Below are 24,418 nucleotides of genomic sequence, written 5' to 3'. Positions count from 1 at the left end.
TGGGTGTCAGTGTAATGTAGTTTCTTTTCCAAAGAAAACTTAGGGAAGAGCTCAGAAAAATCTGTGTTAAAAAGACATTCTTAAAGTGACCAGTGACCGAGTCAAACATTCCCAGCGTCTTGGGTGAGTTGTTCCTAATGAGCAAGGGACTATCAGAGTTGCTCCACAACATTTTATTTTTCTTTTTCTTTAAAGTTCCTTAAAAACTTAGGAAATCAATCATACAAAAATATGTGTTAAAATGTTAATATTTCTGGATGAGCCTCTAGCTGCCTCTGTAGCTTAAATTCATATCTTTTTATATGATACAAAACTACATATTTAACTTTTTCCCCAGGACCCATAATTCAATCAAAAGATGGAGTTAGCCTCGGGATGAAATTGGGTTGTTTAATAAAGGAGGATAAAATGACGGTCTCGATTATATCATGACAAAAAAAATATGATGAATAAATTCAGGGAACTGATGAAATGCTGAATAATACCAGCGAATTGCAGCAGCACAGGGAATTGTCTGGTGGGCAGAGCAGTTGAGTGACACACTGGGGAACTGGACAGGGATACACTCTGGTCCACTTAGGTCTTATGTGGTGACAGACAAATAATTTAAAACTTAAAAAGTTTTTCAGAGTTGGCCTTTAATTGTGCATTTTTCATTTTATGAGTATTTATCTGAGATTTTTGGGTCTCAGTGCTAACATCTGCAGCTGAAGCAAATGGAAGACTAGCTTTGAATGGAGTGAGTTGTGTATAAGGTTAAATACATGGAAAATCAAGTTGAATCAATCAGTGAATACTTTTTATCTTAATTTTCGTATGTTTAAGTTCCCCATCTATAAAACTGGACTAATGACATCTTCTTCATCTCCCAGAGGTGGTGTGAAAATAGATCCATGAATAGGTGTGAAGTATTCTAAGGCTACAGCGGAGAATGCCACAGAAAGGTCCATGGGGAAATGAATCATTCTGTCTCCTGAGCAGGCCGACTGGTGTGCAGTAAATAAAGTCTAGGGCCACACATTGAACCAGAGGAGAAAACGAAATACTGAATAGCTGCTCATTAAGTAAGCACTGTCCGTTCTGTGCGTTGAATGAGGCGAAGGTCCTGTGGGAAAAAAAACAGTTTGCAATGATGTAATTAAAGACTGCACCAGAATGCGTGCTCAGTGAGGAATGGCATTCAGGCTACGCAGAAAATTTTAACTTAGGTTTTTCCTAGGTTTTGAGGCTTAACTTTGCAACCTCAGTCATGTTCCTTTAATAATTTGGGGTGTGTCAATGCAACACTACAGCTGAATTCTTCCTTGTGGAATATTATGTCTTTAAAAAAAAAAAAAAATCTCTAATCAAAAGTGAATGTGTTGCATTACTTCCTGTTTGCTTCCCATGCTGCTACGGTTAATTGCTTCTTTCCTGCAGTGGAATGAAGACTTGAAGTTCAATGGCCACAACCATGGGCTGCTTATTCAATGTGGCGTGTAAGCAGCAGGGATTTCCTTGTCCCTGGCTAGAGACCTGCATACTTTACCTCTTCCATGCAAGTAGGATGAAATTAATCAGTGTTGGTTTTCTCAGCAAGCAATGAAATTTCAACCGCTGCAATGTCGGGAGGACGAAGACTCCTCAAAGGGGACCGGGAGAAAATGCATGAATGAGAAGTTCCTGCCAAGACATGAACACTACACTTGAGTGTGTCTGAAATGTTGGGCGCAGAGAGTAAATAAGCCCCATGACAGGTCTAGCCTAAATACCCAGCACTTCCATGGCAGGTAGCCCATACTTTCACCAACCTTGGCATCATGACGACGATAATATTTTTGCAAGGATGAACTGCACTCGAACAATGTCTCTAATGTTTCGATGTCGGTGCAAACATGCTCTCCTTTCAGATCAGCCATGCGGCTCTTCTTTTCTATCCCCATTTCCCCTTTTCCTTTCATAGAAGCCCATTTAATGTGGCTGCTGAAGAGGAAATCCCTGTCTTCGGCACGGTTCCTGGGCTCCGCTGGTGACTCAGAAAATGGTGCACCTCAATCCTGGGAGGTGTTAATTCTTAGCTGAGAGCGATGGTTCTCTTCCAGCCTATTTCACTGTACTTAGTCTACTGATATCTCATCCTCACAGGAGAATCTGTGTATCTCTAGAGGCATAATTTTATGTGGCAAACTTGACCTCTGTGTTTTGTGAACTCCTCTGAGTTCACTAATGAAGTAGCACTGTAGCCATGCAGATAGGCCACAAAATATTGCTGGCTAAGTGACAGCTTGCTCTAAACATCAGAGCACCCAAAACCATCTACCCAACCTGTTCTTGAGGCCAGCATGAAGGCACAAGCACATGAGGCTACAAGAGCCAGAACCTAAGTGATTATTTACCCTATGATAAGTGTCCTAAGAGCACCTTACCTTTGAGCATCATTTCCACAGTTGTGGGCAAAGAGCTGATGCTTCACACAGGGATGAGGTAGTGCCACACGACTGATAAAAGGCAATGTGAGCTGTTTCAGAATTTCCACATGCTGAAATAAGGCCATGCTTATTTCTAGCCCAATCCATTCCACCTATCTATGTATTCTTCACCAGCATCATTTGGAAGCAGGTTTCTCAAAGGACAAATACTGAGTTGTGATGTTCCTCATAAAACAACAGTGCTGTTTCTTGCATCGGTTTGGTATAGAAGTTTATGAGATAACGGAATTAGATTTCAGTGTTTTTTTCAAATCCTTTGCTTTGTTCACCTAGCAGCGTGTACAGATCTCACGTTAATAACCACGAGTGAAGCAACATCTGAGTGGGGCAGCACTTGGCTGGAGGGGTGCTGGAGAACACTTCAGGCATGCATTAGGATCTCAGAGGTACTTCAGCATCTCTAGTACTTCAGCTCTGTCGTGCAGTACTAAGGATGTTGAAGTATCATCTTCCAGGTGAGAGGTAAAATTCCTAAACATGTTTTTATTTTCTAAATAACACAGCACTAATTGCAAGGGGGGCAGCCCTAGCCGAAGCTCTTGTTAATTTTGTTTTCACCATAATTCTTTCAGTAGCTTTGGAGATGGTAGTCTGGGCTTTTTGTTTTGCAGAGCTGAACATCATTATTTTGTGTTGCAGAATATTTGTGGTGGTATGTTGAAATTTAGGAATGAAAACATTTTGGAGAAAAACACTTGAGGAGGGTAAGACATTATTCGTATGACATTGTGAAATGAAACAAAATATTAAAGAAGAATCTGATCAAATTGAAAAAATACAAATATTAGAATAATCTTTAATATTACAGAAGTACTCATCTTGTTTCCCTGTGAGAATCCAGTTTTCATAGGAACAATGCAGAAAGTCTCTTGAAAATTGCATTTTCTTTTAAGACCTGCATAAGGTTGTTCACAGTTCTTGTGTTTGGACACCAAGTGCCACGCTGTTTCCATCCATCTGAATAACATAGTCTGAAGAGATCCTTGGTACTGAAGACTTCTGTTAAGAAGGAGAAAAAAATACTTTCCGTTGGCAATCCCCTCTTGCACAGGTTTCTCTTAGAGTATTTGGGGTTTCTAAATGACTTTAAAATCTCTTTTTCACTGTTCATTTCAGTTTTACTCAGCAGCTCAGCTCCCTCACACCCACTCAGAGAGGGATGTCACACAGCAGGCAATCAAATCACACTGTGAATATAAACCAAGTCCAAGTCAGTGTCTGTTTTATTGCAAGTAGACCACTTGTACTTGGGCCAAAGATCCAGTCAAGTGATAATTTAGCAACATTGTCATTGGCCAGTGACACCTCTTAAAACTGGCGAGGGTTGATTTTTTTCAGTGTATCATCTCTTTGATTATTTAGGTTAATATTGAGATTATTTTATAATAATTTTCATTTTTTAAAGATTGGAATTGATAAATGCTTCCAAAAGTAATTTGCCAGTGCAAGATTGTGGATTTCTCTTGTACTCGAAGTGTGCTATTTCAAAATACCACAAGGAAAAGTGACAGAAAAAAAGAAAAAAGAGAGAGAAAAGTAAATTTAGCAATGAACATCTAAGAACATCTAGTATCTTGTTAAGGGAATCATTAGTAAAATGGCTGAGATGTTTAGCACTTACAGCGATTATTGAATGGCATGCACAGTTAGTAATCCCTGTGAATAGCTTTATTATGTGCCTCTCAGTAAAGTGTGCTGCTTAAATATGCATTTGCAGAGTGACTGTGCTAGCGGCTATATATGTTCTACCATTTTATTGACCTGGATAAAGGTTTAGTCTTGATGGCTGCTTCGGTTTCTACCCAGGCTAGTTTAGAAGTCAAAGAGTAGTTTTGCAGAAGCCTTTTCGTCTTAAGAAAGCGATTCACAAGATGTCTCCTTTAGTTTCCTGGAATCGAGATGTTTATTTTGTGCTATGTACAACAGCAACAGTTCTTGTAGATTTCATAACCTTAAACATTCAAATTACAACTTTTACTGAAATTTTCTTTCAGCACGTATTACTCAGAACATCACCAGAAAGGAGTCTAAATAACACCACTAGACAGAAAATAAGTTAGGTATTTCAGTCAAAATCTTCAAGACTGGACATAAAAGTCCCAAATAAAAACATATCTCAGTAGCTACCTCCTTTTAGGACAAATCATCCAGTTCTGTCATCCCAATACAAAGTAGGACAAAATGAGAACAACCAAGTGTTTGTTCCTCAGATTTCCCAGGGTGCTTCTGAGGTGAGCTTTCATATTTCTTTGAGGGATTTTTTCCGTTCCTCTGGCCTTGCTGCAGAGGCATTGTTGAAAGCCGGTAAAGAAGATAAAGACAACCTCTCTTCTGGTCGGCACAATATTCGCAGCGATGGTGTGGGTAGCCCTTCCCCTGGGACTGCAGAACAATCTCTGCATTCAAGCGCCAGAAAGGATTGGTGACGATGCATCCTCTGTGATCAACACGGGCAAGTCTGGGAGCCCACCGCACCCTGAATAGTGCCGTGACCAGCCGTGAAGACAACAGTTCAGGCACTTCATCAAAGTGAAACCTCATCAAAGGCATTGGTCCAGGGGTACGTGCTTTTCAAGTGTAACTTATGCGAACAGTAACCAGCTTATTACTAGTCATTTGAATTTCTTAACTAGAAGCAGTGTAAGATATCTGTCTTCCTATCTATCAATCAGTCAGTCAATCAGTCAGTCTCCCTGCACTTTCTCACTTTTTGTTCCCTTTCTATGCAACTGGTAGCCAAATGTGAAATAAAGCATGCGTTTAAGAACGTGGTACCCAATAATTTCTGTTAAAAAAGGATTTTAAAATATTCCCATTGCGCATTCACAATTCAGATTTCCTATTAATCATGGTGCATGCACTTCCACTGTCATGTCCACTGAGAGACACACTGAGTGTTTTATTCATTTCAGTTGTGCTTGACAGAGGTGGGAGAGCCAGGCCCAATGAAAGACTCGCTGAAATCAATGGGAATCTTTCCATCTGCTTCAGGAGGCTTAGGATCACCTTCATTATTTGTAACAATTATTTATCATCTTTCCCTGCACCCAGTACTTCACACAACAATCTAGTTTTCACTTCTGTGATTTAAAGTCTCGCCAATGCAAATGGCAAGCTCCATCTTCTCAAGCTAAATGTACTCCTGACCCAGCAGCACCTGCTGTCTGCGTTTGAACGCAGGGCTTGCTCAGCGAAACGTGTAAATGATGCAGTTGCCCAAATGAGAATTTTTGAGACGACGCCAGGACTTTTAGAGGAGGGCTGGGATAATGCGCCCCGGTGGGAATGTTTTCCTGACAAGTGCAGAGGGAGTGGATTTTGTCAGAACGAGACCTTGTCTTACACGGGAGAGTTGCTTAGGCTCAGAGCAGAGCATTCTGCCTTTGTTCCTGGAGCAAGGCTGGCTTACCAAACGTCTCCCCAGCCACGGGTACCCCACTTGTGTTCTTGCGTGCAGTGACTACATTGAGCGCACAGTGTCCCGTTTCATCCTCCTGCTGCTGCTACAAAAAGGGTGGGTGGGTTGTTATCCTTCCTGCCAAAATCATTGCCAAAATCAACAAAGCCTCATACGCATTCTGGTTCAGATACTCATGCAAGCATATTTGTGCAACTGTTTGCAGGATTTGACTTTCAAATAAAGTTCCGTGAGCAAAGCTTCAATACAGCTGCTTTCAAAAAATAAATTAGAAGATCCGTATATATGACCAAAGTGTATTTAGCTGAGAATTTGTTACAATATTCTCCAAAAGTTTTTTTTCCATATTGGTCCAACTCTAAGGTTTGGACTAGTTCCCTCTTCAGTGTAATGCTGCTGTGATGTGTGGACTTTATCCCTGTAGCCTAATTCCATGAAAAGAGTGGAAATAAGGAGAGTTATACAAAGCAAACACTGTCTGAATCTGAATAATTACATTAGATGTTCAATGATCAGGAGATTAAATTTTGTTTGTTTTAAGAAAGACAGCCTACAAGCAGAGAAAATTAAGTTGGCAGGGCTTAAAACCAGTTTGGGGTAATTCCATTGTCTTAAATAAGCTTGATTGCGTTTGTATTTTTAATTAATTAAGCTTGGATAGTCAGTGCCAAAGCAACACTCACTGTAACGGCATAGATGAGGCTCTCCGAGTTTCTTGTAGAAAATCCTAAATTCAAGGGGAAAAAATCAGCCAAGGCCAAAAAAACGTGTTTTCCCCAGGGCTTAATAGGCTAGGTCTAGAGCTTTCTCCAGCCACGAAGTGCTGGTTTTAGCCGCAGACTGGGAAGAGCTGCTGTTTAAAACAAGGAATCTATCAAGCCATTATCCTGTCATAAGGTCTAACAATTTCCATATTTTATTAAAAATAAAGAAAACAGATGAAATATTTATCGTTCGAGGGAGTGCGCTTTTGCCACCAGGAACCCAACTTCATCCCAGCCCTTGGCTCCGGAGTTTCTGTCGTGCACCTGTGCAGCGCTGGCCGTGCCAATACAAGCACTCTCCAGGACAGGGGCTGCGTCGTCATTTTTAATCTCTGTGAAGTGCCAGGTGAAGTTATGGAGCAGTATAGCGGTTAATGTATAAAAAGACTCTGCTGTGCTCTCTCGGACTAAATTTCCGCTCCAGGGGTTTGCATTGCACGTAAATAGCACGGATCCGCAGGGCTATCCAGTAGCACTCTGGGCTCACACACTTTAATATACTTATTCTGGCCACACTGCTTTGAGGTAGGGCAGTGCTATTAGCCCCATTTTATAAATACAGCATGCCGCTGAGGTCTGCAGTACGTAGAATATTATTTGTACTGGTAACTGAATTCCCACAGGAGTCTAGCTGCTTGTATTAGGCTTTTATAACATGACTTACTGCCACAGTTCCTGGGAATTTTTGAATGAGCTGAAATGAGGCATTTTTATTCCTGTCTTGTATTCTCTCACCATCTGGCTTGCCTCACTTTTAAAATGCATCGCTGGAGACAGGGCAAATGGAGAGTCCGCAGCATCTGAACAACAGGTTTCCATATACACACCAAAACACAACAAACCACCAGCAGCAACATCAAAACACAGAAGAAGAAAAAAAAAATAAGAGAAAAGAAAAAGAAACTTGACTTCCATTGCTTCCTCCCATTTCTGCAACACTCCTGAGCAGTCAAAACAACGAGATCCCTCATTGTGTTCCTGCATGTGTGCTTGGCCAGGTGCAGCAGTTCAAAGAGCAGCATCCTTGTTTCTTCTTCAGAAATGGGCCCATGTTTTCAGTTTCCCAGAGAAAGAAACCTGACACGTTTCTCACTGCGAATATGTGGCTTTCCAGCAAAGTTTATGAAGGTCTGACTGGCTGTGAGATCTCCAGTAGAGAAGACCAGAGAAAAATCCAAATATAACAACTGGATCTGCAGAAGTGTTAGCGTGGCCAGTCTTGGTGTCTTGCTTTTGAACACAAGGATTATCTTTTGTATTGAAGTGTATTTATTATAGATGGCAAACCAACTTTTGTCGAATGTAAGAGCTAATGTTCCAGCTTTCCAGCTTATTCTGAAATACAAGAGCAACACAGGCACTGTTAATAATGCAATCAAAGCAAGTTAAATCCTTTTAAAGCATCCACAAAGGAGCCTTTGATAAGAAGCAACTTTCATCAACCTCAAAGACTAGACAGTTTAGTATGTTCTATGTTTATTAAGTTTATATGTAGGCAGTGATAATTTCACTTGCAGCTGAAGAGCAGCACTAAATTATAAAACATATTTATAAGCCCTAGTGTTAGACTTGCTGATTTAAAATGGAAAATGTATTTTTATTAATGTAGCTCTAGATGGGGTTATTTGCTGTTTAAAGACACAATTTGCTTTCCATTAGTACCCCTACTGGACACAAAACAATTCTGTATACTTTAAAGGCTTTGGTCTTTTTTTTTTCTTTTTCACAAAATGAAGCAAACTACTACAAGTACATACTGTACAATGGGCTCTAAGAGTCTGTTGAGTTCAGTCATGCGGCATGTTTTTTAATCTTGCTTTTAGTTCATGCTTTTGTCCTTCTTTCCACTGAGTGCTCCTGTAAGAGAGTTTACGTGTGTAAAGTAGATGTGTGTAAAAAAACAGATCTGGTTTGGGATTTGGGCTGGGGTGGTTGGTTTCCACGTTAGCTGAATCCCCCCAAGTTTGAATGAAGATTGAGGCATCAATCACGTTGTGAGTTTGAGGCATCTCTACTGAAGTTTCTGCTGTTCCAGGGCTGGTGGGAATCACTTTGATAGGCCTGTGCACCTTGGAAAAGTAAAGTTTTACTTTCAGTGTGCCAAAAATCTTTCAAATGGATTGCTAGCCAGTTCTGACTTTGCTGCTGCTTCCTATTGTCCAGCTCAGGACCTTTTCTTCCATGTTTTTGGTGTGTTTTCTTTGTTGTTCTGGACTAAAGCAGACTGGAGACAGCAGATGAATATTAGACTTGGAACATCTACTTGAAAGATTATCACTTTGATTCACCTGAAAGAAAACAAACAAAAAGAAATGGAAAGGGAAGATGAGCTCAGTTCTTTTCTTGGGTCCTTTTGAAACTCAACTGTTAGCAGGAAAAAGACCAATTAATTCTCACTACACCCACATTTGGGTTTCTAGGTGTTTGGGAGGGGTTTTTGTTTGTTTTTATTTTTAGGCAGCAGAATTACATTGCATTCAGATCTTACTTAGGCTTAATCCAGGCTGATTTAATGCCAAGGAGAGAGGAGATGCAGAGTCCAAGAACAAATTTGCATGGTGCATATCTTCTTGGTGATTCTCCATGCATTTCTTTGAAATGCCTTCTCTTGGGACTCCAGTATTTTAAACAGAAATGAAATGCTACTTAATAGATAGTTCATAAGTGCAATGAGTAACCACACCAGCAATGACAAAAAGCTGAAAAGGTGCTCCTGGCCTTTGTACACTTCAAAAGTGAGATTTAAACTAAGCTCGTCACGCCCCACAGGCATTTCACAGGAGGAAGCCTCACCAGCTGATCGCAGGTGTTGGATCAGCAGCCCTTCAAAAGGAGGGCTTCAGTCCAGAAACAGAAGTACGGCTTCCCAGAGCAGTCTGAGGGAAGGTTTCTCGCTTAGACACCTGCAGTTTGCACTGCGGGAAGCAATATCAGAAAAGACTGGTTTTTCAGCCAAGGGTCGTCACCCAGTTTCCAAACTCACCACTAAGCCTGTGAAAACCCACAGGTTTATGGCAAATGTGAAACAGGAGGAGGGACCTGCTCTCTCTGCAGACCGTTGTTTATCACTGAAATTGCTAAAGTGATATTTTGAGCCAAGTATATAAATGGCAAATTAAGACAAAATATTTTCACAAGGTGCAGGGAGGTTTCTCTCTAATTGAAATATTAGTTGTTTTTTTTTTTCCTTTTTACTTCAAAGTCAGAGATTTTATCAGCAGCTGCTTGCTTTCATACCTCATTTTGCTTTTTTCATTTCATCAATGATGCTTTGACCAGTATGAAATTTTACTAACAGCACTGTTCTTCATAGCTGTGTGTTTATGTATTTTTCAGAACCAAAATGTCTGCTGGGGAACAAATTTAGCCATAGACTTTGAATGCTGGTGGCATTATTTGTGTAGAGGTATAACTATTTAGGTATGTTCTGTGTGCTGACTGCTCTTTAAAGCAGTATTTTAATATAGGAGCTACAAGCTAAAGGAAAATGAGTCAAGAGAATTTATAATAAATATTGTTTATCTTTAGAATGTTTATGATAGCATTTTGTATAAAACCTTTTCATAAACATTTTAATCTATATAGTCTGTGTAGTTACTCTGTCAGGAAGAAAAATAATTCATTTGCATGCCCACATTATTTAGCAGTTATATTTTCTAAATCAAGAGTTCAGCATCAGTGAGAAGTGACTATTGTTCTAGGCGTTCAACCCGCCCAGCTTTTCACCCCCATTGTGGGTGACTTTGCAGGTGTTAAACAGGATTCTGCTGAAGCAGGAGGGTCCGACTACCAAAGATATTGCTCTCAGGGCTGTTTTCGTTACACTTCATCATCATAAGCATATGGTTTCACTTCCAAGTGTTTAACATTTCCATTTCCTCAGGAAATCATTCTTTCTATTTTTTAAACTTTTGAAACTGGAGGGATATTTTTGCTGGCAGGCAGACCGAGCGCGACACGGCGCTTAACCCCAGCCCGAGGGATCGGCCGGCTGTGCTACCTGCATCCCTCCCCGTCCCCTCCCTGCGGGTGCAGCTCCTGTCTGCGGCTCTGGGTGCCTCAGCCAGGCCTCCGTGGTGCTAAAAAACCGTGGTGCTTTAGTGCTACTAAAGCACCTCTGCTCTGCTTCATTCCTTGCCTTTATAAAGCTATCCTCTCGGTTTTCTGCATGAGCTGAGGGAGGTGGTTTTGTTCCTCAGTCTACTCCAGGGCCCGCGCATCCCAAGAATGAGTGAGCGCAGGACCCTGTAGCTGACTTGGTGAGGTCAATGCAAAACCAGGGCCTAAGAAAATACTGTATGTAACCTACAAGGAATGAAAACAGTTGCATCATGTATTTATTGTCTGTATCAGTATATCCAGCACTTAAACGAACATTACCAAGGAGTGGATGGCTCCAGGGAACTGCTCTGGCTCTTGTGTTTTTGGAGATTATTTCTGGCATTTCCTTTTTCCTCATTACAAACGGGTCACCGTTCCCATGTGCTGGCCAAGTTATATACTGTAGAAGTAAGTCTGTGCTCGTATCGCCTTTGTGTTTAGATTATCCACATATGTAATAGTGTTCAGCTTCTTGTTTTCTTTTCCTGATGTGTTACAGCCATTCAACGTACAATTTGCATGCTTGTTCAGCTGTTATCACTAGCCCTTCTGTTAGAAAAGTGTCCTGCAGTGGGTGTCATCATGTTATTTCACCTTTGATAAACTGCCCATTTTGTACTAGCGTTGACGCTGGGCATCAAGCAACATGGTACAAGAGAAAGTGCAGAACAAACTGGCTGATTAATCATGTATTTGTTCCTTTATCTTCTATTCTGTCACAAATCTGTGATTCACATAGTCACATTTTTTGCACAGCCTGTTTAATATTGAGGAAGGTTGCTGTGGGTTTGGGCTTCCAGAGGGATCAGGTCCTGAGAACGGTCAGGCTGTGTGCTACAGATATTGGAAGTGTGTGTTTTATTCATGACTTCAGAAGAGTTAGCTCATCACGACAGCAGAAAACAGCCTCAGGCAGAGGGAGCTGCATCTCCAGAGCTCCCAGGGCAGCTCACCTGAGCTCTGGCTCCGCACGCTCTGGGGCAATGTAAGCTGATGTTTTGATGCACTCAGGCACCTCCCTACCTCCTTTGCCTACCTTAGCACTGTACGTGTCTGCATATTTTGTCACCTTCTCACCAGGAGAGCTCCTTGGTCGAGCAGCATGAATTTGCACTGCTTGCAAGGATCTCCCAAGGCTGCTCAGCATCGCACCGAGCCTGCTGGCTTCCTGGCCTTGCCCATCTGTGTCATGCAAACAAACCATGTCACGGGCTTGTTGCCGATAGTTAGGCTGGAGGTCAAGTTAAGATTTATACAGTGATCTAGATGCAGTTTTATTTGCTAGAGGCTGCCATAAACGTTGCAGGCTTCTGGACAGAGAGAATGAAGTTGTGATCCAACCTGGGCTGGCAGGACCAGTCACAAAACACTGAGTGTACGTGGTCCCAGACCACTTCAGAAAACCCAAGCAGGAGGAAGCTGAATTAAAAGCCATCCAGCCCCATCCCGTGCCTCCCTGCAGGTGCCTTGGAGGCCACGTCCTGAGGTAGAGCCACAGCCGCACACAGGCAAGGCCTTGCTCTGGCAAGGGCCGGGCCTGGGGTGCTCCTGCCGCTGCGCTGCCGCGTGGAGCCTAACTGCCACAGGCGAGCAAGGCCAACGTGCCGTGTGTCTTATCACGAGGGATGTCCTGGTGAGGCAGGGCACGGTCCTCAGGGTGCCACCTGTGAGGAGCAGGCCCTTCGGCTGGGTGCCCCTGGGACAGCCGGGTGCCTGCAGGACGTGTCCTGGGGTGGAAGGGAAGGGTGAGAGGACAACGCGGGGGGGAATAAAAGACATTCCGGGCCTGAGAGAGAAGTAACCAAGGCGCTGACAACTTGTGTGGGTTTAGTATGTCTGTTTGCAGTGTTATGTTATGTGTTTAGAAGCTGGTTGTTTCCATAATAACAGCAACTGCCATATGGCAGCGAGGAGGGTGGTGAGAGGAATGCTTAAGGAAACACAGTATGTTGTTTGACATGTGTGTGCTTCTAAAGGAATAACGTGTCTCCAGCAAGCGCTGCTGCTCCAAACAGGCTGGGGGATCTGCTGCTCTCGCCAAAAAAGCCCTCTTCATTTGTACTGGTGCGATAGCGGTTAATGATGCTGGCCCTCTTCTCGTGTATGCCTGCATATAGTACCTGCAGTTGGTAAAGGACCTGCTTTAACAGGGGGGTGGTTCTGGGTGCAGAAAAGACCCCACGACCCCACACAGGGGAATGACTTGTAAACATGATTGTTATGGGGAAATACTCTTCTGTAGAAGAGTGCTGTGTGAAACTGGAGCCAGCTAGATGCCGTGTACTCCATCCATAGGTTAGTGCTCTGCAAGTAAATAGAAATTTTGAAACCTTTGAAAATATGTGTTTTGCAACAAATAATTAGTAGAGAGTGGATTCTATGTTTCCAGAAATTAGGGTCACTGTAGTGCGTATTTGGGAAGGAACCAGGAAAGTCACCACGAATTACAACTTCTGCTCGTCAGTGTATGATTCACATTTCAGGGACTTGTAATTTGCTCCTCAAATTCCCGCAAACACTGCCCGTCTGAGTGGTACCTTTGAAGAGTCCATGCAATTCCACGGTGGAAAAATGTGAAGTTATTCTTTCATAATAGCTGAATGGTTTTTGTGGGGCTTTTACCTACATCAGCTCTGTAAAATTGGCCTGTCTTGTTTGAGACTTAAGCCATTAATTATATTTGCACTTGGATACCTGAAACGTGGTGGAGAGAAGAAGTCATTTCTAATCTGGGTCGTCCTTCTGCACTCACTTGCAATGTTTTAAACTTCTAAGCAACCCCAAAGGCAAAGCTCTTCTCAGTTTCATGCTTCTCTTCTCTTTATTGCCTCTAGAGAGAGATTACTGCAGCATATGCGAAAAGCAGCCGATCGGAAGGCTTCTCTTTCGGCAGTTCTGTGAAACTCGACCCGAGCTCGAGTGCTGCATTAGGTTCCTCGACTCGGTGGTAAGTCCCTTCTTGTGATATTTCACGGTGCTTTGCGGCCCCCTGTGCCTCGGCAGCGAGCTGAGGAGCAGTGCTGGCAGGGCAGGAGGAGTGATGTCCTGCTCTGAAGGAGCGGCATCGCTGCCTGCTCCCGTGCTGGCGGAGTGACCTGTGTGATCAGCCGTTCTGGAGCTCCAGAAGTCATACTGACACGGGATGGGGTTTTATGTCTGACGCACCAGAGCAAGCCGCTGGAGGTGGAGGGGCAACACTGCATGCAGGCTCGGTACCAGCCTCTGGGGGGGCACGAGCCACTGTGAAAGGAGGAGCCCAGCTCTGGGCTGGCAGAGCCTGCATCAGGCCCAGGCACGAGCAGCTGGGCAGCAGCAAGTGACGTCTTTTGGTATCGGGATATCTGCAGTGCTGGGAGGCACTGGGAGGAAAGGGAAGATGATGAATGGCCTGACAAGAAGGGATGAGGAGTGTGATAATAATATCTCACTCTTACCAAGCCTCTCCATCAGTAGATTTCAAGGTGATTTATAAAGGGCATCCTGATCTTATCTTAGTTTTTCAAATAGGAAAATAGAGGCACGAGCTATAGAAGTGACCTAACTGAGGTCACCAAGAAACTCATGCCAAACCTGCTATTGAAGCCCAGCTCCGTTTCCCTCTCCGGTGAGCTCCCAGCTAAACCGGCCACCAAGCAGCCCCCACAGCCCCTGGAAGGATCTGATGCTTGTTCCCAACCTGGCAGCATTTGGCCATGTGTAGTGCCAGCGGGAGAAGCTGCTCACAGTCCCAAAGTCCTCACTGGCTTCCTTGCTGGGAGCCTCCTGAAGGGTAGGGCAGTGAGGAGCCAAAAGGCTACACCCCACCAGGCTGACAGATGAGCTGCCAGTTGTCATCACTGAGTGTCCATGGCCAGGAGACTTCGCTCTCTAGGTGGCACTAAGTCAAAAGCAAAGCAATGTATACCAATGGGAACAAAGTTATTTTTTTTCTTTGTGCTGTGGTGAAGCTATTCTGAAGTACAGGCAGATGTGGAGGTTGCACTGAAGTTGTAAAGGCAAGAGTTTGGGAGAGGACAGGTCATCACTTAAAGTGTATATTAGTACCACAGCACCTACAACAAATCTGCATCAGAGAAAGCCTTGGATAAAGTTCTTTAAAATCAATTTTAGCTGGCATTTTTTGTACCGTCACAATTTATCAAACCGTCTTTAAACTTCTGTAATTTTTTTGACTTAACATAATTTAAAACATTCTAGTGCTTTTTCTATACATCTTTATTAGACTCCTTTTGCAATTTGATTTCATATTCAGGCTGCTGAATCATAGCAATGCTTTGTAAAATTGGCTTTTTCTTTAGGTGGCTTACAGCAGTGCTGAAGCAGGATGACATTTGGCTTAAAGTGTTACTTGCAGTAGACATTAGGTCTCCATTCTACCAGAGTTACAAGTGACAGAGCAACATGCTTCCTCAGCAGGTTAAAAACCTTCTGCTTAACAGAGTGTAGAACTACCTGGCACCAAGCGATCAAAGAATGTACACAGTCAACTTCACAGGTAAACCAAAGGAGGACTTCATTTTCCCAAGTGCATTTGGCACGCACGTTGCTAAATTGCAGCACTTTGACTCTGAGGTATGAGAGGCCGTTAGAGAATTCATGGATTCATTCATTTCATGATGTGAACTGATAGTCCTTCTCTGGGGATATACTCAACATCCTCTCGTTAGGGATTTCCTCATGTCAGCAGAAAGTGTAGAGTTTAGCTTTAAATGACAAGCCGAAGCATTTACCCTCATATTTCTGCATGCTAAAAAAGGCAACCCTTCAATTAGCATGTCTATGGAGAGGTTTCTCTGAGAGGTTTTGGGTGGTCACAGCTTCCACCTTATATTCCTTGTGCTGGCTGTGATTTTCCCCAGTGGGAAGGTTTAGCCAGTGTGGATCATGAAAGGACCATACCTGACAGATGCTCTGTGAGGTTGTGCTCAAGACAGGTGGGCAGGAGGACATTTTGGGTACCATGAACATGTTTATCCTGCACCCAACCATCATCTGCTAGAGAGGTGCCTGCCCTAATGAAACATCAATTCCATGAACAAAATGTTGAGCTGTGTGGAGGTCTGAATATTTGCTCTTTTTTAAAGCTAATTGACAGCAGCCTCCTTTGTTGATTTCAAATTCTGCACAAGTTTGTTCCCAGCCTGTGAAAATCCCTGTATTATCCAATGTTAAGGTCTAGCAACACAGCCCATAGCCATTAAATTGGACGATCGCTACTGAAATTCACCCAGCAGGGTGACACTGTGTTGAGTGAGTAGTGGGACTCAGGCCAAATCCCATGCTAGGCAAAAAAGTCCTACAATGAGACCAAAAGCTTGATTTTACAGCCCTATTCTGAGACCACCAGGAATGTGAAACCTTTTGGAGACCACCTGCTGCAACAAGCCCTGAGCAGAAAAAGCCAAACCCTCCACTTTCTTTTGGCTTAATTATTTTTCTAACATGAGAAGCAAAACTTAGCGTTTTGTTTTTTTTTTTTTTTAGTATCAAATTAAAACAAAAAAAAAAGAAAAAAAAAGAGAAAGAAAAAAAAGAGGTAAATGTTTAGCTATTCACCAAAGGCTCAGAGAGCTTTCTGTGCATTGAGAAGTTAGTCTACCTCTCTATTACAAAAAGAAGGGGAAGCCAAGAGCATGGCTAGGTAACTTTACCAGGTCATGCTGTAAGTCGTGCAGAAGCCAGTAATTGATCCCTCCCGATTCTCACTAGTTTTTTTTGTTTTGTTTTGTTTTGTTTTTTTTTTTTTAACCAGTGAACTCAATTGCCTGCAAAGAAAGCAGCAACTGGGACTCTTGGGAGGAAATCAGAAACTGAGTCAGGCACCCAACAACCTACCAACGATTTCCATTTCCAAACTTATGTGTGACCAAGTTTTGCAAGAACTCTCTCACCCCCTTGCTTCCAAAGGCTGCCAGACCTTGCAGCCAGACCTTGCAGACCAGAGTGCATAAAGAAAAAAAAAATCTCCTTTCTGCTGGACATTTATTTCAGCTGTTAGGTGGAATAAGGAACCTGGTCTGATGTAGTCTCCTGCAAATCTAATTTTAGCAGCATCTGGTGGTGTTTTTTTTTTTGTTTTGTTTTGTTTTTTGTCTGTACAGTTAAGCAGTTGTTAGGCTGGCTTTCTGAAGAAAAAAGGATTTGTATCATTGCATTCTGCATGTGTGTAGGTGTGCATCCGCTAGTTCCCTCTAAACCTTGTGAATACCTTGGCCAATTTCAGCCAGTAACTGAGATGAAAGTGCTCAGAGACATGAAGTTTCTACCTGTCTTCTGACAACAGTGCTCAGGAAATCACAATCTGTAGTAAAATGGGCTACAGCAATATGTGGTTTGTAAGCTGTAGGTCCCCACGTTAAATGATAAACGTGATAAAAATGGAGATCCCCAGAGCCTTGCAGTGGGGTGCTGGTGGAGCTGTGGGGTCAGCGAGTGGCTGTCAGCATGGCCGTCCATCTGGGAAACTGGGCAGTGGTGATCCCCCCTGCTAGGCCACACTAATATTATAAGGACAGAGAGGCATCTCTTGCTGTGGGTATCGTGCAAACAGTTTCATGACTTTACTAGATAAAATATCTGGTAAGAAGTACCGATGGTTACAACTTGTGCCTCTGAGTACGTGAGTGATTATACGCACTGCGTGCTTATCTCTGAGCACATAAACATGCAGATCATCCGTGAGTAGTTCACCAAACTCTTATGTAGCCATTCGGATGAAGGAACTGTGCAAACATAATCTATTATCATTAAACGGAGCTGTTTTGTGATTAAATCAGCTCCCCATAAGCCCTTAACAAAGAATTCACACACAGCCCCAGAGCACACTTTGCTGTGCTTACAAATACTTCAGCAACGTCACAGAGCGTGGTAGCCGTCAAAGGACAGGCATTAAAATAAAGTGCTGGGAGATGCATTTCCCCTGCTAAGAGGCAGTTCAGGGAGCAGGTCACCTATTAGCAATGTTTTCTGCCCAGCCAGCCTGTCCAGCAGCACAAGAGGTGGCATTTCAGCAGGGACCCCCCCCTTGTGTCCCCTCCTCAAAAGGGAGGCCAGCTCCCCACATTTCGCTCTCCTCTCTTCTCCTCTGACTTTGGTGTGCCCTTTGTGGAGTGCCTAAGACCTCACTACAATCCTTTCCTGTTTTGTCTACACACACTCATCATTTCTGAATGTATAATTTTCATTCTCAGGGGATGGTTTTTAACAGGTTATTGTGGACTAGATTTAGTCTAACTGGAGGGAGCTGGCAGCAGAACATGGTTAATTCTGGTCAAGGACAACATAACCTGAAGTTATTTTCTCTCTAACCTGGACATTGCCATTTTTTGCATTGAAGTGCATGAGGTGGAGGAAAATAGCCCTGGTGACTCTCTGCGCTGTTTCTGCTCATGTTATCCAGGGCCGGGGGTGAGGGACACCATCACCTCGGGTGGAATTTTCAGCTGAATGCTTCACTAGACATTACCCTTATCTGGGGTAAAAGGATGAACAAGCATCCATTTAGTGCCATTTGTAAAAAACGCGTCTCCCTGTTAGGGAGGTTTCGTTTGGTTAAGTCCCTTGCATGGTATATAAACCATCTGTGTATGTGTGCCTTAAAGCTGTTCAAGGGTTTTTCCATCAGAAATGCCAGTTTGTTGATATCAACAAACTCATTAACTCAAAATGTGTTTTTAAACAGTCAAAAGGGCTCTTTTTTGCCCTGCACTTAAACATGAAAAATGTGGTTTCAAGTTAACTTTTCATTGAGAAATGTGAGTTATTATGAATCCCAGCTGTTTGGTTTTTGCCTTCCAATTTTCAGTCACAGACTTTAAATCTCAGCGGAGGCAAGTGCAAGGAGGTTGTTTGAGCACAGCAGCAATATCAGGGCAGAAATCAGAGTCCAAGGGAGGAGACGGCAGGCGCTGCAGCAGAGAGAAGTTGAGGATAACAGAGGAGGGAGCTGAGAAAGTGAGGGTATGAAATTGGGGCCAAAACACCAGTAACCTCCTGCAGGTGCTCAGGAGCTGGCTCCCCTGCTCCTGACTCCCACTGAGAAGCCTGAAACCGCTCTGGTGGAAGCATCCCTTCCCAAGTCCATCTCCTGTTAGGTTCAAGGGACCGAATCCTGTGGCTGTGCCTTACTGAACCAGGCAACCAGCAGCTACCCGCTGTGGGTGAGAATCCACCTGGATCCAAAGTGATCCCTTAGGCTCTGTTTTTCATTTTTCACAGAGTTTTAAGCCATACAGCTTCAGGAGCTCAGAGAATGTTTAGATGAAAGTCAAAGACTGGATAAAATGATGTGGAAGAATTAAGGTTTCTCTTGTGAACCTCCAGTGCTCTCTGTGCCTCAGCCAACAGAGCAGAATTTCATCCAAAGTGCTCTTTCTCTCAGTGCTCTGGCAATGTTGTCTGTTAGTTGCAGTCACTCCCCAGCCCCTTCTTGGCCATTCGTGAGCTCATGGCCCCGTCCCAAGGAAGGCCATCAGCTGGATTTTGCTCCTTTTCCTGGTGGAAGCATATTTTCCCATCCCACCTCGTGTGGCCTGTCCCAAGGGTGGCTGCTTCAGAGGGAGAAGCTCTTTGCACGCCCATGTGTCTATTTAGCCAGGGTTGCTTCTAGGGAAGCAGGAGACACCTAAACAACGACTACCTCCAAAGCAGGAGCCAAAAGACAAGTTAGCAACAAACGGCGGCCAGCCCACATCCTCTCGCCATTTGGACAGAAGGAGCCATGCCTGGCTGCTGGAAGAGCCTTCCCTGCAGCTCGTCCCATGCAGTCAGGGTGATCGTAAATCCTCCCCTCCTTTATGAGCTATGAATAGGGCCCTGTCTGACCTAACTAGGGCATGGAGAAGCTATTAGACTTCAGAGTGGGAGCCTTGAAACACATGCCTGGATTCATCAAAGGAATAATGGAAAATATTTTGCTCCACGTGGATTTTAGCTAACAATGTTATTTCTAGCAATTAGGGATTTTCAAACTGTAGCCGCGCTTTTGAGTATTGTGGAAGAAGGGGATGTATTTGTGATTTAAGCACAAGACTGAGAGTCAAGTACCTTGGTACGCTTCCCAGACATGCACAGAGGGGACATGGGGAAGCCACTCTGTCTGTATGTGTGTAATTCTTCCCGCAGTAGCAGTCCATGGCTGAAAGCATACCAATAACTGGAGCCGAATAACTCAAAAGTGGCACTGAAGGGACAAATAATAACAAACTTAGAAACAAAATGGAACAGGCTTCTAGTATTTGAGCTACAGTGAAATCAACACTGTTCACAGTTAGAGTTTATAGTTCCTTTTCACACCTTCATTTGTCTGTCACTTCCTACCTTTACCGCCATCCTGTAGCATCTTCTGAGAATGTCAAAAGCAAGTATAATTGAACTTTCTTTTTATTCCTTCCCAACTATTTTGAGATAGAGTTAGGCACTGTGTGTATGTGTGTGCATGTGCTTTTAGCTCTGCATATGTTGAATCCCATCAGGAAGTGCATTTTGAAACACTGATCCAATTCCCGGTAAAATTCTGTCTTCTTCAGGTTTGTCCTGATTTGCTTACTGTTTTACAATTCTGATGGGATATAAATGCAATATCTCTGGCAAAAGGAAACTGAATTTTTGACAACCTTATGATGTACTTCAAGTGCAGATGATGACTTTGAATTAGTTTTTATTTACTAGCATTAATATATTTCCAGGATATTAATTTTAATTTAATATATCAATATATTACCTGGTTAATATATTACCAGGATCCAAAGCAAACTATCTGTTGTGTTTTGTATCAGATGTTGCTTATATGGGGTCTGTATATTCACCACTGGATATAATGAGTAGTAGTAACCATGTCACTTGAAGAGAAAGATGAGAACTTTATGGAAAGTTTGCTTTTGTCCAGTGTAGGACAAAGCATTAGATATACCGCTTGCAGTCCTGACATAAAACCCTTGGTGACTGCTGTTGTCAAAGATTTGCATTGCCAAATAGTATCTTCAGCGGGGCATTCTGTCAAGAGATTACTGAAGCACTTTGACCCATATTGGTACGTGGACACCACTATTATGGAGCAGTCCAAACGCATGAGATATTGTATCCAAATTTGTGACCTATTTGAGAAACTCACATTTCTCCACTTATATAAGCTAGCTTCTTGTGTTAGCATTTAACTTCCAGGTGTGGTCATCCTCTATTTGCACAAATCCATCTCCAGAAGAAGGCGTTGATACTTGCCAGGCACTTACTGTACATACACGCTTATTTGGCATTTCAAATCCATCCTGCAGGACTCAAACTGACGTAGCCTCTCTGACTAGCTTTAGGTAATGGACACAGATCCATTAAGAAATCTATTAGCCCAACTTCTTTTGGCCTTTTCAGAATAGTATGGCAGAATATTCACAGTCTAAACAATTGAAGGAGAGAAAACTGGTCATTATTGAGTAATTTGTAAGTAACATTGGGTTGAGGACTCAGCAGATCCTCTAGATGCTTCCATGTCAAGGCAATGCTAAGGAGTTCTTTTTTGGCAGCCTCCTGCACAAAAAGTTATGCTTAAATACAATTATCTTCTCTTAAAAGATATTATTTCAGTTTTATTTTACTCCTAGTCTGTGTATGAACCTAACCATAATCTGTAAAGACCAAAAGCAGGTGCAACTCTGACCTTTCAAAAAATTGTTCTTTCTGTTACCCTTGCCATTGCTTTATGCCCTAGCAACGACTCACGGAGAAAATTTCTGTCAAGATCCCATAAACAGTTGAGAGCATCCATGCTTTAAGAGCTGAAATGACCCATATTCAGATACCATCTAAAAGGACAGGAAATTGGATGAAAGATGTTTTTTTAAACCCTTGTAATAAGTTTTATGAGAACATAATCGGTTCATCCCCAAAATGGCCACTAAAAGAGAAGTGCTGCTCTTGTGGATTTTAGCTTTCAGTACATTTTTCATCAGCAATGCATATTTTTTTTTATTTTTTTTTTTTTGCGGTCACTGTCATTTCCCAAACCAAATCAGATCGTAATTCTAGACTGTTCAAGCAACCTGCTAAGTATATGTATAAATACATAGCTTTAGACTTAAGCTACAATAGCTAAATCAGCACTGGCCAGATAGACGGGTAGTAGTATTATTACTACATTGTGGTTTTCATGTCATTCCTGGGTCTGCTTGGCTAGGGTATCCATTACAGCCTTCCTTCAGATTTATTGTATCAAAGTCACAGCAGTGCATATGTCTTTGAGCGGGCAATGGTTCTGAAGCTTGTTCTTCCAAGTGTTTGCCAGTTCAGTCTGATTTACCTTTTTTTTTTTCTTAACTTCCTCCTCATTTATCATCTCAAACAGCTTGTACTGGACCAGGTTACTTAATTGGTTTGGCAGGATTTTCTGGGAACCTTTTTCTAATACGAGCAGTCATGAAAACTGCTAGGCTGACTTTTTTTCTTGGAAAATCTTTTGATCCTAAGGCTAAAGCTTTGTACCCTGGGCAGTGCCAAGTCGGAATGTCTCTAAGAATTTATCGTTATCATTTAGTAACTGGAACTCCACGCAGCACGTTTTTTCTTCGAATGCCTTCCATGATTACAAAACTTTAAAGTGATTCATGTCTTAGTGGTACACAAATAATACTTTGCTTTATTTGCATCCTGAGAAATTTGCTTAAGAAAGCAGCTCTCAAATCTGCCTTCTGGAGGGACTGAGTCCGGGATCACCAAAAGTGATGGAGAAATCTTTCTGCTGTGCAGAAGGAGTTCTACACCAAGGGGGAGATGTAAATTAGTAGGAATGACCCATTATTCCAAAAAGACAATCTACTAAAGGAATTCACTTGGTTCTTGAAATACCACCGTGGCAAGAATTAACAAAAAATCACCTTCTTTACTACTGCAAGAAATAATGTTACCTTTTATATACACCTTCCCTTTAAACAAAAACCAAAAAGTTGATGTCTCTAGTTACTGGGTGCTTTCTGAACACTGTCTTGGCAAGTCTATAAAATATACAGGAATTAAATTTTATGGTGTTAATTAAGAGACATCCTCTCAGAAAGCATATCAGTATGGTTTGTTCAAAATATAGTGGAAAAGTTTTAGTTGGATTGTGTGTACGGGTTTTACTTCCATCAGAAAATGGTATTTATTCTCCAGATTCTTCAGACAGAGTGTTCAGTTAAGGCCATATCCAAAATGAAGTTATACTGCTGAAATGTGAGTGCAAATATTGACAATTTCTTTATATCTGTTCCAGGCAGAGTATGAAATTGCTCCAGATGAAAAGCTGGGAGAGAAAGGAAAGGAAATCATGATGAAATACCTCACCCCAGAGGTAAGGGGCAGCCAAAGTGGTGTTACTGAAGGAATGCTGCAAGGCACACCTTTTCTAAACAAGGTTGTTATAAGCTATGTAATATAATTTTAGAGTCCTAAAATTTATGGTGGCAATCTCCAGTGTATAAAGCTGCAAGTCTTATACAAACAGTCAGAGAGAAAAAAAATGTATTTCAATCCACAAATTGGTTTTTAAGGATGCACTTGAGTTTACTAGGAGCTTAATTCATCTGAGGATGAGCAGGGGGCTTCTCTGATCTCTTCGTTACGTGTGAAGCTCTACATCTGTGCTGTATTGGAAGACACCTTCGCAGCTGTTATCAACAGGTGCCCCACTTATTTCCTATCTGGTTCAAAAGCAGTGACATTTCATATACGGCTGTGTAGAAAGCACCAGCAGAGACGGTCTTTGATAAAAACCACTGTGTTGGTACAGCAGTCCCATTCCTCCCCCCACCAGTTACCCCAGGGTAACCACGAGCATACAAGATTGAAATTGTGCGACGTGTTTTGGAGCTGAGAGGTGATATCGTCAGTTCTTGTTTCCACCCCTGGCAGTTCCTGACTGTGGCATCTCTGGGCTGTCAGAAGGAAAGGAGCTCATGGTCGCAGCTTTGTCCACAGGGTGGCACTCCGAACAGAACTACGGATTCGCTGCAGGAATTTTGGACAGGCTGCACTGGGACTTACCCTTTTGGGGTTCGATCATTTGCTGGCCGCATTTAACCTTTGCACTAAAGTCACTGCCAGTAAGCAATAAACATCCAACTTCAAACACAAGAACAATCCTAGGATTTTTCCTAAGTTGCTTTCATAAGAGTAACCAAGATGTACAATCACTGCTTCAATGTTTTTTTACAAGTGAAATACATTTGACCTTCAGGAAAATGAATTGCATTTTTGGCAGATGTCTTTCTGAAGCGTTTAAATAGTACAATATGTTTTGGAGGTGCAGGGGCAGAGCAGACCACTTTTTTTTTTTTTTTCCAGTCATTTTCCTACAATAAATTTCAGTGCATACTTTCAGTTATCTCAGACTGCATTTTGGGATCTGGTTTCATTTACTGAGCCTGGCTAGTTTCATGTGCAGCCATTTAGCACTGCCAGTATAAGTTCCTGCTGCCCATTCATTAGGGCCATGAAGTTCTACTGGTTTTCATCCACTGAGGTGACCATTTGTCTTAAAATTCCAGAGGAAAGAGGAAAAAATACAGAGGGAAAATGTTTCCCACTGCTCCAGTCCTCATTGGGAAATGGAGAAAGGCATTTTGCTGGTATCATGGATAGTGTAGTGACAGGACAGTGCTGTTTAGCTTCAGCTAAGTGCAGCTGGTCTTGGTGCAGGTTTC

General features: G+C 42.6%; 1 protein-coding gene across 4 annotated transcripts in view; it reads left to right on the top strand.

The window, feature by feature from the left end:
• GRK5 (G protein-coupled receptor kinase 5) overlaps positions 1-24,418 on the top strand; it is a 168,278-nt gene that overhangs the window by 91,491 nt on the left and 52,369 nt on the right. For 3 of the 4 annotated variants that reach the window (XM_067000384.1, XM_067000385.1, XM_067000383.1), the window contains exons 3-4: positions 13,586-13,698; positions 22,990-23,067. In XM_067000384.1, the coding sequence (XP_066856485.1) occupies positions 13,586-13,698; positions 22,990-23,067 (191 nt within the window). The remainder of the gene's footprint in view (positions 1-13,585; positions 13,699-22,989; positions 23,068-24,418) is intronic. The other variant, XM_048057402.2, reaches the window with a different exon arrangement.

The sequence above is a fragment of the Anser cygnoides genome, chromosome 7, assembly GCF_040182565.1.
Source record: "Anser cygnoides isolate HZ-2024a breed goose chromosome 7, Taihu_goose_T2T_genome, whole genome shotgun sequence".
Lineage (NCBI taxonomy): Eukaryota > Metazoa > Chordata > Aves > Anseriformes > Anatidae > Anser > Anser cygnoides.
The sequence above is the reverse complement of the archived record's forward strand: the minus strand, read 5'-3'. Positions and strand labels throughout refer to the sequence as shown.